The following is a 17272-nucleotide window of genomic DNA, read 5'->3' on the forward strand; positions in this document are numbered from 1 at the left end:
TTTTATGTCCTCCTGTCTTTTTTAAATTTTTTACCAGTAAGGTTTAAAAAAGGTTTAGATTAAAACTATAAATATGACATGGCAAAAAGGTGCACTTTTTTCTTAAATTTGTCTCTTAACAGTTAGCTGTGCAACCCTGCTAACTGTGTAACACATGATCAAAGGAGCCAACTTTGATTGGCTAGAAGCTGCTTGGCATAATTTAGAGCTGATTAATTTGGCCTGGGTCACCATAAGGTCACCACATTTGTGGGTGATTTTTGCAGATGAATTTTTTCTGGCAAAATTAAAGTAAAACAAAAAAAAACATATATGTAATTGCACAGAATAAATAATCAATGTCTGTAATTTTAATTTTTTTCCATATAAACAGGCCACAGAGCCATGCTTATTTATATCTACATTCATAGCAATTATTAAAATGTTAAAACAATTTGAACTGTGCTATAAACAGCCAGATGCAGAGATTTTACTTTGTTGGCACAGAAATTGAGGATAATAATTCAAAGTACAGTAGATAAAATAAAATCTCTACAACTTAATGTAAGAGAACTGCTCAAAGAGAGCTCTCTTTATCATTTTCCAATCTATTGTTTGACAAAATCAATAACAATGACCTAGTACCCTTATAGTTTAACTGTGCCTTGGTCAGATGACTATAAGAGGTGGGTTTTCACAACTATCTTTCTCTCTTCCAAGGATCCTGGCAAATTTGTAAATATTACTCAAAGTCTGATGAGCTGAAGAGATGAAATCAAAAGAAAAGGCCCATGACCCTGGATGATATAGACAGGTTGTCAAGAGAGTAAAGAGGTTAAAGATACATTTATTTGTTTGTTCTAGCCTTGAGAAATACTTTAGTAAAAAGCTAGTAATTACTCACAATTTTAAAAAAGAAGTTATTCAAAGTACAGGAATGTCAAGTGTGTACAAAACAAAATGACACAGCTATTAATTTCTCATGTGGGAGATAAATGTACTCAAGTTAAAAATATATCTTTTCAATATTTTTTCGTTTGAGATTATGTTACTGGACAAAAATAGAAAGATTTTCTACCAGGAACCTCACAGAGGCTGAGTTTAGCCTTTGTTTAATCTCCCTGGACTCAGCTAAGCACAAGAGTGGAAAGCTGAGCTTAGATTAGAGCTGGTGGGATGCTGAAGTAGGGCATGGATTTCTGGAGCTTCACTGATTAGAAAGAAAACTTTGCAGAAAGCCCTGCAAATATAAAAGGTGTCAAAGCAAATTGTGTATGATAAGAAATTATCTTCAAATCTTCTCCCCACTAAATATTTTTGATGTTTTCATGGTAAAAATTATCTCTGCGGAAGCACATTTGATATCAGCATATAGATCGTACTGTTTTCTGATTAATCACACAATTTAAGAAAACAGCCAAACAAATACACAAACTTAAAGTAATGTTGTGGGGTAAAGGAAACAGCAATTTATGTCAGAGAAAGTAGGCTGCTAAAACTACGTTTTATGGTTGAGTAGCATTGAAATAATTAAACCAAATACCAGAAAACAATCAGATTTTATTGAAATCTGAGGCTTTCATTTCATTCTTTCAGCTTTTTCCTCTGATTAATTTCTACTTATCAAAAACCACTCCATAAAGACACATTTCTTAACTCTACATCACTGCCAGTATAATACAACCAGCCAGTCAAACATTTCCAGCCAGTAATGCTAACTAACGGAGGTGTCACGAGTTCATAAAGGTCTACAAATTAAATTGACATGAAGAAGTTTAAGTTGTTTTCACCCTTGTCATTTTTGTCACCACATACACCAGAGTCACACACAAGCTCTGTCCAAAAAAGTGAAAAGATATTGCAGGAGTAAGAAGGGTGTGAAAAAAGAGCAGCAGGAGGGACATTAAGTGGGTTGGGGGTGGACAAGATGCCACAGACGTAAACACACACAAAACAGACAGAAGAGTGACAAACACACTTAGACAAGGAGCACTAACCTTAAAGCTCCAGTAGTTGGGTTGTTGCTGTGGAGTTTCATGAAGAACAAAAGAAAGAAAGATGAGAAAGATAAAGAAATTACTCTTTCACGAATCATACATAATAAATGCAAGAAAATGAAACTTTAAAAAGATTAGTTGAAATGTAACAACAATCATGTAACTTGCTGATTTGTTTTTTTTTTATCCTGCCTTCAGTAAGGATTTACTGTATATTGCTGACAGGTAAATTTAAAGCATATATGGAAAACACAAGCACTGACTGGTCAATAATGGAGGTAATGGCATCAGGTTACTGAAAACCTGACTTGAGATTGTGCTATTATAAATGAAATGAAAAGAGCAATACTAAATGAAATCAGCAGTCCATTCTCTCCTTGCAACGTTGGCTTTTCTCCCAGATTTTACCACTGGCAAACAACCATTTTGTCCCCTTCTTGCTCTCTGGTTTCTCCTTCCACCTGCTGCTCACTTTTCATCACAACCTCCAAAGCTGACCTGCTAATTTGCAACACTGAATGAGGTAGCAAACATCTGCACATTTGCCATTCCTGCTGTTTGGACATTGCAGAAAAAATGCTAACATATTTGTGAAGGCTTAAGGAAACAAGACTTAAAATAAGCCATAATTACATAGTTAAAACCAGACATAGTCACTGCTGGCCAAGAAATATCTCAAGTTGATGCGATATTAAAGATGGAGCAGAGTTCACAAATCTCAATTGTAATTCCAATTACACTTTTGTTCTTCTCTGCAGGCAATATTCACCCAATTCAGCTTTTCTTCCACAAGCCATAAAACTTGACAGATGTTTTTTTTATTTGGGGTGGGGGGAGGTTTATGAAAAAGGGAGGTGCATATCATTAGGTCTTGTTGTTTTATGCTAACACCTCACAGCAGGAGATCCTCTTTATTAAATGTATTCTCACAGTGCTGCTTTAGAAAAAAAACTGATGTCTGGCACTTTTCTGGCTGAGCTGTATTTGTGAAAACAGCAATACCTGCTATGTAATTCAGAGGTGTACCTGACTTATTAATACTCAGGATTAGTTGATGTTTTCTTTCTGTTTTGCAGAAAACAGTTGGACAGTATTAAGCTGAATATTCCAACATTTTAGACACAGTAATGCAAAAAAATAAATAAATATCAACTTCAATGTACTTTTCTAATATAAATGTTGTTTTACTCTAATTAATGTGTTAATTTTATAATGAAAATGCAAACAACAGCACTAAACACTGACAAAAGTATTTTAACATTAAGTAGCCCCTCCATATATATGTTTTTGTAATTAAGCTTACTTTGACATCGAGGTTTATCTGTCAGGTTTATCTGCTTTTTTTGTGAGTTTGCTCAGTCAGTTGCTACAGTTATATATTCTGTTTAAAAAAAAAAAGGAGTCTTCTGGAAAGGACCAGAGCTTTGGTAATTATGTTACAGCAATAGTAAGAAATTCAACAACCTAGAAACAAAGACGTAGCAGATAATGGCTGATTAACTGAGAAATCCAGCTGTTCCTTTTATAGTACTTTAATATTAGAGATATGTGAACATGTAGGCTTAGACATATGCCAAAAATAAAAACAACACATAAAAATTTCAACCCACGCTTCTTTCTCCTTTAGCATATTAATGACTCCTGACAAACGTCATAGCAGCTTAAAGACAACGCTTAAAAGTCTATATTCCTGCCAGCTGTGCTGTTTGTGTTTTTCAAATGTTTTTGGTTGCTGTTGTTGAATAAACAAGTGTAAATAAGCTATTTTAAAACCCACTGGATGGATGAATTTGTTAATAATATCATGTTCTCTGAGGAGAGGTTGTGTTAAGGGTTAACGAGTCACTGATAATGGGTCTGTGTCAGGGATCAGCTAATCATGAGGTCTCTCCAGAGTAAAAGTAAACTGGCCTTGACTATTCGGTTATATTGGACATAACCAGAAAGTTTCGTCATCTGCGGGGAGCCCAAGGGCATCATGTCAATGTTGTAAATAAATGCAATTAATTTGTTATGACACTAAGAAGAATGATTTTGTTCTTAAACGTGAGACAAAATATGTCATAGAGACCAGCTTTAATGGTGGAGAAGAAATTTGTGGTTTTGTGCATCTGTCTTTGGCAGCGTCTGTTGCATTAATAATGTGCACTTGTGATGCTAAGGTAAACATATCTAATCCTTTCTACCCGCTTTGCCGACAGAGGCAGATAAACACAGCTTGGACTTTGAGTTGTAAATACTACAAAAGCAAACTGGAGAGGGTTTATTTGATTATGTTAGCCCTGACAACCATGCAATTAAATAACATTTTCTGTCGTAAGAGTACATTTAACAACTTATTCTATGCTTTGCTGCAAATCTACAAGCAGCTTCTTATGTCACTTTATGCCTTAAGCAGATAATTACTGCGGTCTATTTAAGATGTCAGATTAAACTTAGAACTGAGAGGTCAAATGCATTTCTAACTTCAAAAATTTGAGAATCATCTGCACAGTTAAACACTCACACAGACACGTGCAAGTGGAGTCCAGCGGAGAAACGTAGCCTCAAAGAGTGGCGCGCTGCGTTACCTGACCTGCATGTAAAGCAGACTCTTTACTCCCTCCCTTCCCACCTCCACTCTTTCTCATGTCGTCATCTTCTCTGCACCCCCCCTCCCCTCCATCTCACTCATTCTTACTCATGCACCCTAAATCTTCCTCTGGTCCAGTTTAGTGGCAACACAACAGCAGCTTTTGCTACCTATTCTAAAAACAAAGATAATATCTGCACAGAAAATCAACCCCACACTTGAAGGGAGACACGGAAAGCTTTGTGCACAGCTTTTACTATTGTCCCCTCAGCTTTCGTCTGCTGTGGGTTTCCGCCTGCTGAGGCATATGCACTCTGTCACTACAACAACCACAACAAACATAACAGGCGTGGAATCTAATCCCAGCTGGCACATCCTTATCCCACACACACGCTCGCATACACACTTCTCTGCAACAGCTTCCAGCTCCCAGTTAAATCTCACCTGCAGAGCACCTGTGCCCGTCCAAGACTCCAGTCACCCCAGACTGTCCATCAGGTGCAGAAAATCCTCAGCGCATTTTTTTTTTCTGTTTGCCTGTCTCTCCCTCCCTCTGCTTCTCTTACAAATCTCCCTCTTCCTCATTCAGTCTCTCTCTTTCCCCGTCTAGCTCTACAATGGCACATGCGGCGGAAACTCTTTTTATTTAATTCATTACAACACCAGCCGATTAACTCCTTCACAGATGGGCGGTCGGGTCCTGCTGGTGCTGGTTAATTGGTCAGTGGACTGCTTGACTGCGACCACCAACCCCCACCCCCTTCTGGCTTCCCTCTACGAGAGAGATGACAAGAAACCCTGGAGTCTGCTGCTCCCTCCCTGGTGCAGTGAAAATGCCCTGTCACTTCAGGATCCGTCTCCTCACCATGCTGTCCTTCCACTCGTCATTCATTTCTGTCTTCTTTATTGTTCCATTCTTTCTTCTCCACACAACCTGACCTTTGCAATGCGATATCCCTTCGTGCCTTATATGGGAGTGGTTCCCAAGGCAACCGGGACTCCACCTGTCGTTCACCCAACCAACTCTCTCTCTCAATCCCTTTCATTCTCTCTCCTCTTCCCTCATGTGCTTTTCTGTCACGTCATTATGCCTGAATTTTCCCAAATTTACATACAGCAGCAGCGCTTACATGCCCTTTGCATGTTTGCTGCAGGGACGGAAACTGTGGAACTGGTTCTTACTTAAACTACACTTCAAAGGGACAAAAATCATTTAAATGCTTAAATATGTCTTCCTTCACTTCACGAGATCCAGTTTTGTCCCCCAAGGTAACACTTTGCAGGCTCTGCAAACCAGAACCTAGCCAATGCTTGAGCTCCAGACAGATACAACATAAAAACCCTTGCAATGTATTATAAAAACTAAGGGTGCATTCACAACAGCACTGTAAAGTTTGCTTTAACCAAAATCTAGTTTGTTTGCCTAGGAAGTCCAGTTCATTTGGGGAGGTGTGAATGTGCAATCAAACTCTAATGCAGACCAAAAATATGAACTCTGGTGTGCATAAAACCGAAGTCTAGCTTCAGTTGAAGTGAACTCTGGTGTGGTTTGGAAGCATATATGAATGCCAAGCTGACCAGAGGTTGCTCCAAAAGAATGAAGGCTATAGTGCAGGACAACCTGCACTATACCCAACCAAAACAAACTTGCTAATCTAGTGCTAGCAGGAGAAATGGCTTGTGTTCCTTTGCCAAAGACAAACAAAAAGTCCTACAATCGCTAAATTGTGGTCATGTTTTCTTTAGAGGTAATCATATTTTCTTTAGTGATTCTTGGTCCAGCGCCGCCACAGGCGATGGGGTAAGTGTTTGACACAGTGCGGTGTGAAAACGAACCACTCCAGCTAAAAATGTTACAAATTTTCCCAAGTCTACCAAACTATCAAGTGTGAAAACCATCTAAGTGTCTTTGATGCACAGAAAAATAAACACAACATTTCAACAGCATAAAAATAGCCAAAAATAATTATAGAGCTGAAGCATTTACACTAGCCAAAAAATTTACCTTTTATGTAAATTCATTAAACAGAATAATAACAGCGGTGATATAACAAAAGCACTTCCTTCACAGCCATAATCTTTTTTGTACTGATCATACTTCACAATTTTGTGCAACTTTAAGTCAATCTGTGGTGAGATCAACGGACTGAACTTCAGTTAGAAAACACCAAGTAATAAAGATAAAGAAACTGTCCTTAAACCCCTGAGACTTGATTATTTCAAAACACAAATCTGGTAAAGGACATAAAACATTTTGGGAGGATGGAATTTGATCTCCATTAATTGGAAATGGAAAATATTTAAAGCCACTTGGCCCTTCATAAATATGGCTGCCTGATATATCGGAGAGTCAAGAGAGGTATAAAAAACCTCATTGGCAGAGTCTCTTCTTCCAGATAGGAATATCACCAGAAGGTTATGGACTGCACTTTGCTTATGAACTCCCCTAACCAGTACTTACCATTAAAGTGGTCATATGGAGATGGAACCTTGCATGAAGTTGGCAGAAGCACAACTTAAAGATTGCCGGACCCAGAGACACAAAATTTTTTGATATGATGAAACCAAAATAAGGCTTTTTAGTCTGACCATCACAATTGGAGAGAAGAAGGAGGAACTACTAATGACAAAATGTCTTTCTGTGTCTTATTTATAAAATATTTGTGTATTACAAATTTCCTTTGACGTGATAATAGTCCGGTTCTAATCCCGACGAGAGTTTTCTCATCTTGAGCCTCTGCAGAGAACGTGATAAATTTGCTTTGACAAAATTCCTTTAAACTTTGTTACGGTTAACTTATTCTCTCGAGTTTGTAGTGAATCTAAATAAGCCATAAAATGTAGTCACTGTAATAGAATCATCTGTCTTTTCCTACTTGCAGCATCTTAGTAAGACCTTACTCGTCACTGCTGTCGAGCCAGGAGTTTCCTGCTCCATATCTGCCGAATAATAGTCCTGTGTTGGACTTCAGAGTGAAAATTCTTGCAAAAAATTGTCAGGGTAAATAAAATTGCTGTTCTTGGTCATGTTCAAAATGCCCCTATAGGGCTAAACTTCAAATATCCAAAAATATTTTTTTCAGTGTCACGGTTACATTCTGTGCAGCTTGCTCTATACTGGTAGTAAATAAAATGTGGCAAAGAGAGCCAGAAAGATGCAGCACCAAACACAGTCTAATATTTCGGCAGTAAGAATCATTGCAAAGGTGGTTAGAAAAAGATCATGAACAGGAAAAGGGCTGCAGTTCCTAAACACTGACTAGGGTGTGGCTGGCAAAGTCAAATTTAGAACAATAATATCATGGTATGTTTGTTGAAGGTGACCTATTAGGCTTCATTGGTCTGGTTAGGTAGGTCTATGAACTATACAAAGCATGTTCATTAAATTTTTTGCACAAAATCATTCTTAGATATTCCGCTCAGTTCTGCCTATGTTTACACTTGACTGTGAAAATGGCTGAAGGCAAATGCACAATTACACAACCGTCTACATTTTAAAAGCAGAAGTAGAGCCTCCGACACAACCAACAAGAATGCAGCAAGTGGTTTCTGAATAGTAAATCAACAACAAAACACTTAGAGCGCACTGTAGAGCGCACACAGCAGTAAAACCAGCTAACCAAATGACCTGGAGCTCAGCTTGGGTTGCTCCAGGCTGGGTTTTGCTGGGGTTGCTAGGTGAAAGGAAGTGCTTACTGATTTGTGATGTTACATTCGGAAGGTTTTTGAAACTTGTAATTTCAAAAACCTGGTTTTTAACTTGTTGTCACAAACCAGCAGGGTTTTATTAAGCACTTGGGTTGTTTTTAGAAGCAGTAGAAACCCAAATAAAAGTATAATATATTCCCTTTAATTTAGGAACTTTGATACCACCAACCTTGTACTCCCTAGATTAGAACCATTATCTGGCACTTGAATTTGGACACATCAACTAAAAACAGCTGGTTTAATTTTCCAGTTAAGTCTGTTTTGTGTGCTTTAGAATGGACTATTGAGAGACTAACAGTGATATAATTCACAAACAGCTGAAAAGCTGACAATAGTGCATCAGGAAATAATTGGAATTGTAGACACTTTTGCATCAGCCTTAAGTCACAAGTTAACACAATTATCAAAACATATTCAGGGCAGTAAAAATATATAACAAATATTATTACCTGTTCTCTAGCAGATCGATCTGAAGAGCCCCTCATGCTGGCGTGGGATGGTGAGGGTGATGGTGGGTTGTGGTGGGGGCTGTGGTGCGGATGCTGCAGCTGCTGCTGCTGCTGCTGCTGCTGCTGCTGTTGCTGTTGGTATTTACTCTTCAGGTGATCCATGAAGGCGTCCCTCTTCCGTTCCATGTCAGCCTTATGCAGGTTGGTCAGGGCCTCCAGACTTTGTGCGGCACTGACAGTGTGGCGGTGCTCAGATGTGTGCACCAAGCCGACATTGGAGAAACGCCGCCCGCTGTTCCCCAGCGTCCTGTACTCTCGTGGATACTCCAGGTCATCTGTGGAGATCATGTGACTGCCACCACGCTCGGGATCTAAAGAATGACGATGGAGGAGGAGAAGGAGAAGGAGGGATGAGAAAAGGGAAAAAAGAGGTAAGAGGAAGAAGGCGGAACATGCACGGATGAGAGGCAAATTGCCACCCAAATCCGCATCCAGGAACATTTCAGGGTGGAGACATACAGACAAGCAGCAGACACACACAGGTGGAAACAAGTGAAGCAGAGGGGAGCAGAGAGGAAAAACGGGGACAGGAGAGAGAAAGAGAGAGAAATGGGGTGGTATGTTAGACTATTTGCCACCAGGACAGAGCAGTTTCTTGCAGAATTATTGATTTCAAGTTCTAAGGGGGAAGAAAAATGAGAAAAGTAAAGAGCTTTTGCAATAGATCAAAGGCAGGGGCTCTAGCTGAATTTGTTTTCAGGTAGGTTATTCCGTTCCGATATGCCTGTTTGTCTTTAAGTGGTGTTTCATTTTTGAAGATGTGTTTCATTTTTCTATTTAGAAAACAGGCACAAAGAAATTTTTTGACATTAAAGTGACTGAAAGTCAGGTGGGAACATGTAGGGACAGGTACATCATTTCTATCATTACTCTGTCTTACTTTTCTCAGCAACTTCTCCCCATCATTCCCTCAGTCACCCGTCACCCGCTGACACTTTCTTTACATGTTCTCACTATCTCTCTGTTCCTTCTGTCCATTTTAAGGACTCCCATCACTCTGACAGCACGTGACCTTTTTATCAGTGCTCAATCTGACAGGCAATGCAGCCCAAGGTGGAAATCAGACAGGAAGAGAACAAAGACAGGCGGAAGAAGATGGTTACACATAAAATATGTGACTGGAATAGCAATGAACTTAGGAGGGGACAAAAAAGCAGGGAGCCATTCACCCGGTGAGTTACCTTGCTTAGGATAACAGGCCCCAGCGTTGGCTAAAAGAGAAACATGTGAAGGGTTAATTTGTGTGTTTGTGCACAGATGTGCAAGCAAACACATCAGGTCTAGTTCATATGGCGATGGAAAAAGCTATCAAAGCATGATAGCACTTTCTATGGGTTACCAGAAGGTAATGCATTATATATGCATCATAATGGATTCAAACAAGTTAACATATGGGATGGTTGGCTATGAATGCTGTTTGTCTTCCAATAACCTGCTGGAATGAACGATGATGATTATGCATTTTCACAGCAAAATTAAATTGTTAAATACAGTCAGTGATTAGGGAGAAAAATCAATTTTGCAATTCTGGTTAAATTAAAGGTGTAAAATAAGGCTAAATAAAGCTGACCTCCTACACATGAAATGCTCATCAGCAGCAATAGGAATAGCTGAGCGGGTGAGCAGCAGAGAAAAATTTCTCCAGGCAAAAGTTACAATTAGACTGGTAATGTACAGAGGAGAAAGAGTCATTTTTCACATAAAGGATAAACCGACATATAGAGTAAGTCTGCTAGTCGGAGCAGGTCTGTTATAACTCCAGAAAAGTAGAACTCAGACATCGTACTCATTCTCAACCCACTTCTCACTTTATTCACGCTCGAAGAGTTCTCGCACTTAAGGGTGATCTTCACTTTTAACACTCTGCCCTAACATCCTTCACATTATGAAGTGCTGATAAACTGAGCAAGGGTGAGAGAGAAAGGAATGACCTCCTGGCTAACAACATTAGGATTGAGTTCTGCCTTGCTCTCCAAGGCTGCCGGTCATATTCATCTAAACTCCCGCTTAGAGCTCCCTCCTATCTGGTTTACACTTCATTAGACTGGAGCTTATTGTGCATCAGCTAACAAGGACCTTACTCAAGGGTCTGATTACAATAGTGAGAAAAGCCGTAGCTGTGTGTTATAGCTCGTTAATGTGCCGGAGTGTCCGCAGCATGACAGTAAAAAGCTGAGAAAGCAAAATGATGCATATACTATCAACTGATTGGATCCTTCGCTCAGATTCTGCCTTGGTTAGGCAGCCACACTGGGTAAAACCGGTTTGAACATCGCTGGCTAGTGGAGAGGGAAAATTTAAAAACCTAATTGAAATGTGAAAACAATGGTGACTGTTCTTATCTGGTTATTTATACTAGGCGTTTCCGCACCTACACTATCAGTTTCGGTCTTACAGCGGAGAAGGAAACGACATTAGGACTTTCAGATTAGGACTTAACAGTTACATGATAAAATTGAGGGTTTCTGCATAAGGTACAACTGTTTGAGAGGAGTTCTGCTTAAATATTCAACAGTACAGACAGAAGAAATAATTTGCAAAAGAATTCTGAATTTGTTTTTCAAAAACTGATTGCTGTTGAGAAAACTCTTGTTTTTAATTCGTCCTCTTTCTGCTCTTCAACGTCCTCATATCCTTAATCCAAACACGTTACCAGGGCTTCTTTTTGAAAGCATAGAAGATGCATTTTGAATTTGAACTGCAGCCTGAAACACTCATACATACTTTGGAGGTATATGTCGTTCTCCCAAGTTGGGACACTGATCTCTATGCTTAACGGGCCAAGTCATGGGCGTATAAGTGTACCTATTGGCATGGTGAATGTCAACTGTTTCAGTTGCTTGGTGAGATTTTTCTTGCTGAGGCCACAGTATTTAGCAGTCTACCGCTTTCTATAACTGTTGTGAGAATTTGTCTCCATTAAAGGAGACAAAGGAAGTACTGGAGAAGACACTAATACTATGATTTTGTTTTGTCCCCTATAGATTCTGCAAATGTTCAATCAAGAAATAATAATAATAATAATAATCAATATACGTTTGACTCTTTCTTCATACTTTGTTGAGCACTGTCTGCTTGTAATGTTGCATACTTTTCAAGCGTACCAAAAAAATTAACAATAACCAAATTATTTCTCATATAAATTTTAACATACATTCTTATTGAACTGGTGTGTGTGTATCATAAGAAAAATAAGGTTTGAAATGGAAAAAACTAAATACATAAGACCTGGTTCAAAGGACCCGAGTGATGAGTTTTAAAAATATGTTTGTTTTTGAAGTTGCCAGGTCTGCCAATAATTTAAATGCAATAATGGAGAAATCCCACTAGTCAGCCCATTATGTATTTTGTTGTTCCATTTCACTCTTCAGGAATTTATCTAACCCAGTGTGCCTCTGGGGGAATAACAACAATAGCAGCGCTGAGGTGTTTCACATCTAGAATGTCTGTTTTCTACAAAACAAAAGCCTGAAAGAACTGTAATCACGTTTGTGTTTTTGCACAGCAATTATTACAGAGCTGTGCGAAAAAAGAAGCTCTTGTGCCAAAATATACGTTGGGATAACAACTTTGTAAACACTCAGCACACTCATCTCTATTGTGCTAAAAAGGAATATTTCTTTATAAAACTTGTTGTGATTTCTACCCTAAAAACTTTTCAAACTGTACTCTATAGAAACGGGCTGCAACACTGTATGACAAAGCCCTATCTTAAAAGCAGCAGAAGTAGAAGAAGTTGTGTGGGTAGGGATATAAGAAAAAAAATGGGAACAGGTTATTCTTTTTGTATTCTCAACATTCACAATAACTACATTTCTACATAAGCTGGAAGACAACAATGGTGACAGGCAAAACAATGTGGGAGGGTCAACGCAACAGTAGCGTAATTTAAAACATAAATGTGAAAAAGGTTGGTGAAAAAAATTAATGCTTTAATGCAATACAGAAACATCTGCATTTCACTCTGGATCTAATGTGGACACTCAGAGACGAAGAACATGTTGCACCACTTTTTTGATCCACTGAATAATTAAGTGCCTGAATGAAAAGAAAGCCTGCTATCTGAATTGATAAGAATAGTGACCCCAGTTAGCGAGATCCCAGCTCCACTTAAAGATCAAGGAATGATCGAGGGTCTGATCAAAAGCTTTTACCTGGCTAAAACAGAGCAAGCGGAGTTGGGCACGGAAAGATAATCGAAGACAAATGGGCTGAGGGAAATTATGATCTGAAAAAGAGGGATTCCGCAAAGTAAGAAAAAATAACTTAGCATTTCAACTGTAATTGCTGCTTCTGGCTTATAGAAAACAAACTGTATGAAACCTTCTCTCAGCAGTGAATAGGTTTAAATGTTTGATCTTTTTTACAGAACTTGCAGAGACTTTTCTTCACAAAGCTACCCTTTTCACGAATTAAGTCACCAGTTTGCACCGCCTTCAGTTGGTTATTTATGCATGCAGCTTGTGACACGAACCAATCGCCAACACACCCACAGAAATGATTGAAACACATATTTGAATATTCAGTCTTTCTAAATCCAAACCTTAAACCAACTAACTCAGGAAGACAGCATTTTTTCCTACCTCAATGTCAGGCTACATGGGGAACAGGACTTTAAAGTCAGGATTCAAGGATTCTCCCTCATTATATGCAGATTTACACAGTATGGGGAATCAGAGAAAGTGGTTCAGGTGCTTTGATGGATTTGGAAGCAGCAGGAACCGCAGTTTTATATTTTGAGGGTGTAGTACGACTGGGTCAGAATGAGCAGGGGAATGTACAAGAGACTTTATGTCTCAGAGCATGATAAGAGAACCGCAGGCTGCAGCTCTGGATACAGTAGTTCAGTAGTTAAATCTAATTTCACAGGTATTTTAAACATCCAGATCCCTCCTGAGGCTAATGACTAAACATTGTTTTAAAGGGGCCACATATCCCTTACATCTATTAGCAACACAGGTGTCTGAAGAAATTACAGCTTCCTCTGGCAACCTAACTAGTCTACAGCTTATGAAGCCATTGATGTCTATTTAACTTTTCTGTTTCTTTTTATTACAAACACAATCGTCAAAGTTTTTAGAAGGAAAATATGTCACAGGCCAACAATAATCTCAGTATAAATACAACTACGCTGTGAAGCCCTCAGTAGTGTATTAGCTAGGTTTGAAATTACATTAAAGTTAAACAGAATCATGAGGACCAAGAGACACACCAAACAGCTCAGAGATAACGTTACAAATAATCTTATAGCTGGTTTTAGCTATAAAAAAATGTATATTGAAGCCCAAAATTTTATTTACATGGCAGATTTTGTTGTAAAATAATTTTATGTCAACCAAGGAGTGTGTGATGGAAATAGAGAGATTGGAATTGGAATGAAATCATAATAAAGTATTTTAAAAGGGCCAGTAAAAGATATTTATGTTTTTATTTACATTTCAATAAAAAGTGATATGTCAGAACTTGTTTATACCCTTCTCAATAATCCATAGTAGAATTGTTCTGGGCATTACAGCAATCAAACCTCTTTGATGATTTATCTTTGGTGATGAGCTCCAACTTTTTGAGATTGGAAAACCTTCTTGCTGTCACCTTAATCTATAGCTCTCCCTATAGATTCTGGATCAGATTCAAGTCTGGACCCTTGATGGGGAGCTCTACAATATTACTTTTACTTACAGTTATTAGAAACATGTTGGTAAGTATTTAGTGTTATTCTACACCTGAATATTCCAGATATTTGAATAATTTTCAGCTTGAATCACAATTTGAACATCACACAGAACACCGATCAATCCATCATCCAAAAATGAAAGAGTACAGCACAAAAGCAAACCCACTAAGACATGGCTTTCCTAAATAAAACAGCAAGACAAGGAGACCATTAGTCCGGCAAGCAGCAATGTGTGGTGGAAAAATAACAGTGCACAACATCCTGAACACAACAACCCTAATATGACAAACATGGTGTTAGCAGACTCATACTGCGGGGATGTTTTTCTTTAGCATGGAGAGAGGATCTGGATAAATTTGATGGGGCAATCCTAGACAAGACATTTTATATTTTGCAGTAAGGCTACAGTGGAATGGTTTTAACCCAGGGATAGCTTTAATGGAAGAAAATTATAATCTATATTTAACCTGGACAAATGTATTTCAACAAATAAAAAAAAAAGGAACAAATGTTTTGGTCAGTTTTTAATAAGGAAAAACCCATTTAGAATAACAACACTGTTGAAGTATTTAATACACAGCAAGACAAACAATATGAATGCTTATGTGACACAATAAGACCAATAAGACAACTACAGTTCTAATTTTAAACATTAAATTGAAAAAACCTTCTTGAATATTAGATCTTTCATCACCATTTATTAACAAAAAAAGCTGTAAAACCATTGCAGAGAACAGCATCAAAATTATCTATTAAGTTAAGAAACATTTAGAAAAGGCCCACTAAAGAGAGCATAAGAGCACAAAAAACATAAATAGTCTTTTAAAATTCAAATTTTAAAATACTTTATTAATCCCAAACGGAAATTAAATTTTGTTGTCGGTTGTCTCTTTGTTGTTTTGTGTTTTATGCAAAATTAAAGCCAAAACCACTTAAAAGAAATTTGTTGAAATTATTTTAATGGGTGAAAATCATCACTGATTGTTTCTCCATGAGCAATATTTTATATTTTGTAAAGCTTGTGGTATAGCTATTAAGTCTGTTGTTTTGCAGACAGCTACAGAGGAAAAGCGACTCCTCCTCTCTGACACAGAAACTGATTTGCTGCAAGGCATAAACCAGCTCCTTGTGGACTCCTGGCTGAGAGAGCATGCAGGACACAGAGACTGGATCAGGAATACTGAATCAGAAGAATGGCAGTGGAAGTAAAGTCAGCAAAGTGCTACTCAGGCTCTTCTGTTAATGCTATAAAGAAAAGGAAATTAGCTAAACTGGAAGTGGTTGGCACTCGTAGCGCCATGCTCTATAGGGGACAGTTAAAACAAATTACTAGAAGAACACAAGAAAGGCTGAACAAAGCACTTTAGCAACAGAAGAGGTCGGAGTAGCTGCTACTTTGAATCATACAATCCACAAAAAGACAGTTCTACAATATAAAAAATGAACTTCGGCATGCATTAAATGTCAGCCATTAACTAAGATTTGACCAAATATGTTTGTTAATGTGATGTAAATTCCAAAACAATCAGCTACTTTTTAGATAAATAGATGGTATGCACAAAAGATGTAACTGTAGAAAGTGTTTATTCTCCTCAACTAAATTTCAGTGACCCTCTGAAACAAGGACAGATGTTGCTTACTATAGGATGTTTCCAAATCCCTTCATAGGGTGCCAGTTTGTTAGGTCTATTTGTTTTACTTATAATTTCATGTGACATTGCTACCCTTCACTGTCAATTTTACCTGCTAGATTTGTTAGATTTACACTAAAAGTAGAAAGTTTATGGATAGAAGTTAATTAAAAATTAAACATAAATTAGTATGCAAACTACCTTCCACCCTAGATCACCTCAAAAAGCTTAGAAGCACTCACCTCTCCTGCCACAATAGGAGAAGCTAGTTAAGAGGGGAAAAGTAAAGCTTGCCAGTCAGAGTGAGCCATCAAAGGAAGGTCAACAAGCATGTGTGAGCAGTTGGATGTAATTTCAAACCAAGGCAATCAAAAGGCTTCGGGTACCTTAACATAAAACTAACACAAACAGCTAAATAGAAGGTGATGCCAGTACTTTCCCTTGATCTTTAAAACAATAAAAATGCCAGATCCAACTTGCTCCTGCTCTCCTCTATTTACAGTGTTTTCCTACCAGCAAGCCCTGCCTGCTTATGGTTTTTCTTTGCCCAGTCAACACTTGTGAACAGTGTAGACAGGCAGTAGTAAATGTGGATCTTTCCACTAACCTGTTGATAAATAAAAGTTACAGTTACCTAGAGGTTCAACTGAAACACCTCTGGGGCGATCTGTAGCACAAATCTACTGATGTGCATTTATTCAGCTGAAAGAGACATGACAGACAGGAAGAAAGGAAACAAAATGAAGAGCGATGGACACACTTATTTGTTTCTGTTTCAATTGTGATAAAAGCTGGGCAGTCACAGGTGAGAACACCTTTCAATTACAACCTGTTGTTAAATCAGAGCAGAAGACACATGGGAGCCTCTATTAAACAGTACAGATACGATTCTTTCACAGAGAAAACCCTATAGTCCCCGAGCTACCTTCAGTAACTTCCCATATGGAGACAAGCAGATGTAACAGAGTTGCTAGTGGATAAATGTTTGTAAAATATAGGGGCGGTGAGTTTTTCCAGCTTGCCAAGATACATTAAAGAGTTACACCTCAATGTTAGATGGTCACAAACTGAATTTAAACTGTAAAAATGTTTTTATGTTATATTATGTTGATTAGTTTTTGGAAATCTCTGTGCTATTAAAAGACATATGAAATAAGAGCTGATGCCTCGGAATGCAGATTATATCATTTAAAGAAACTAAA

At 38.1% G+C, this 17272-nt stretch overlaps 1 protein-coding gene across 3 annotated transcripts in view; it reads right to left on the minus strand.

Moving 5' to 3' along the window:
- The window catches only part of si:ch211-278a6.1 (SRC kinase signaling inhibitor 1), a 111947-nt gene that overhangs the window by 39850 nt on the left and 54825 nt on the right, over window positions 1–17272 (minus strand). For all 3 annotated transcript variants that reach the window (XM_044099409.1, XM_044099411.1, XM_044099410.1), the window contains 3 exons: window positions 9947–9976; window positions 8706–9076; window positions 1977–2003 (listed from right to left, as the gene is read on the minus strand). In XM_044099409.1, coding sequence (XP_043955344.1) covers window positions 1977–2003; window positions 8706–9076; window positions 9947–9976 — 428 coding nt within the window. The remainder of the gene's footprint in view (window positions 1–1976; window positions 2004–8705; window positions 9077–9946; window positions 9977–17272) is intronic.

This window comes from Gambusia affinis, linkage group LG19 (genome assembly GCF_019740435.1).
Source record: "Gambusia affinis linkage group LG19, SWU_Gaff_1.0, whole genome shotgun sequence".
NCBI classification, from domain to species: Eukaryota; Metazoa; Chordata; class Actinopteri; order Cyprinodontiformes; family Poeciliidae; genus Gambusia; species Gambusia affinis.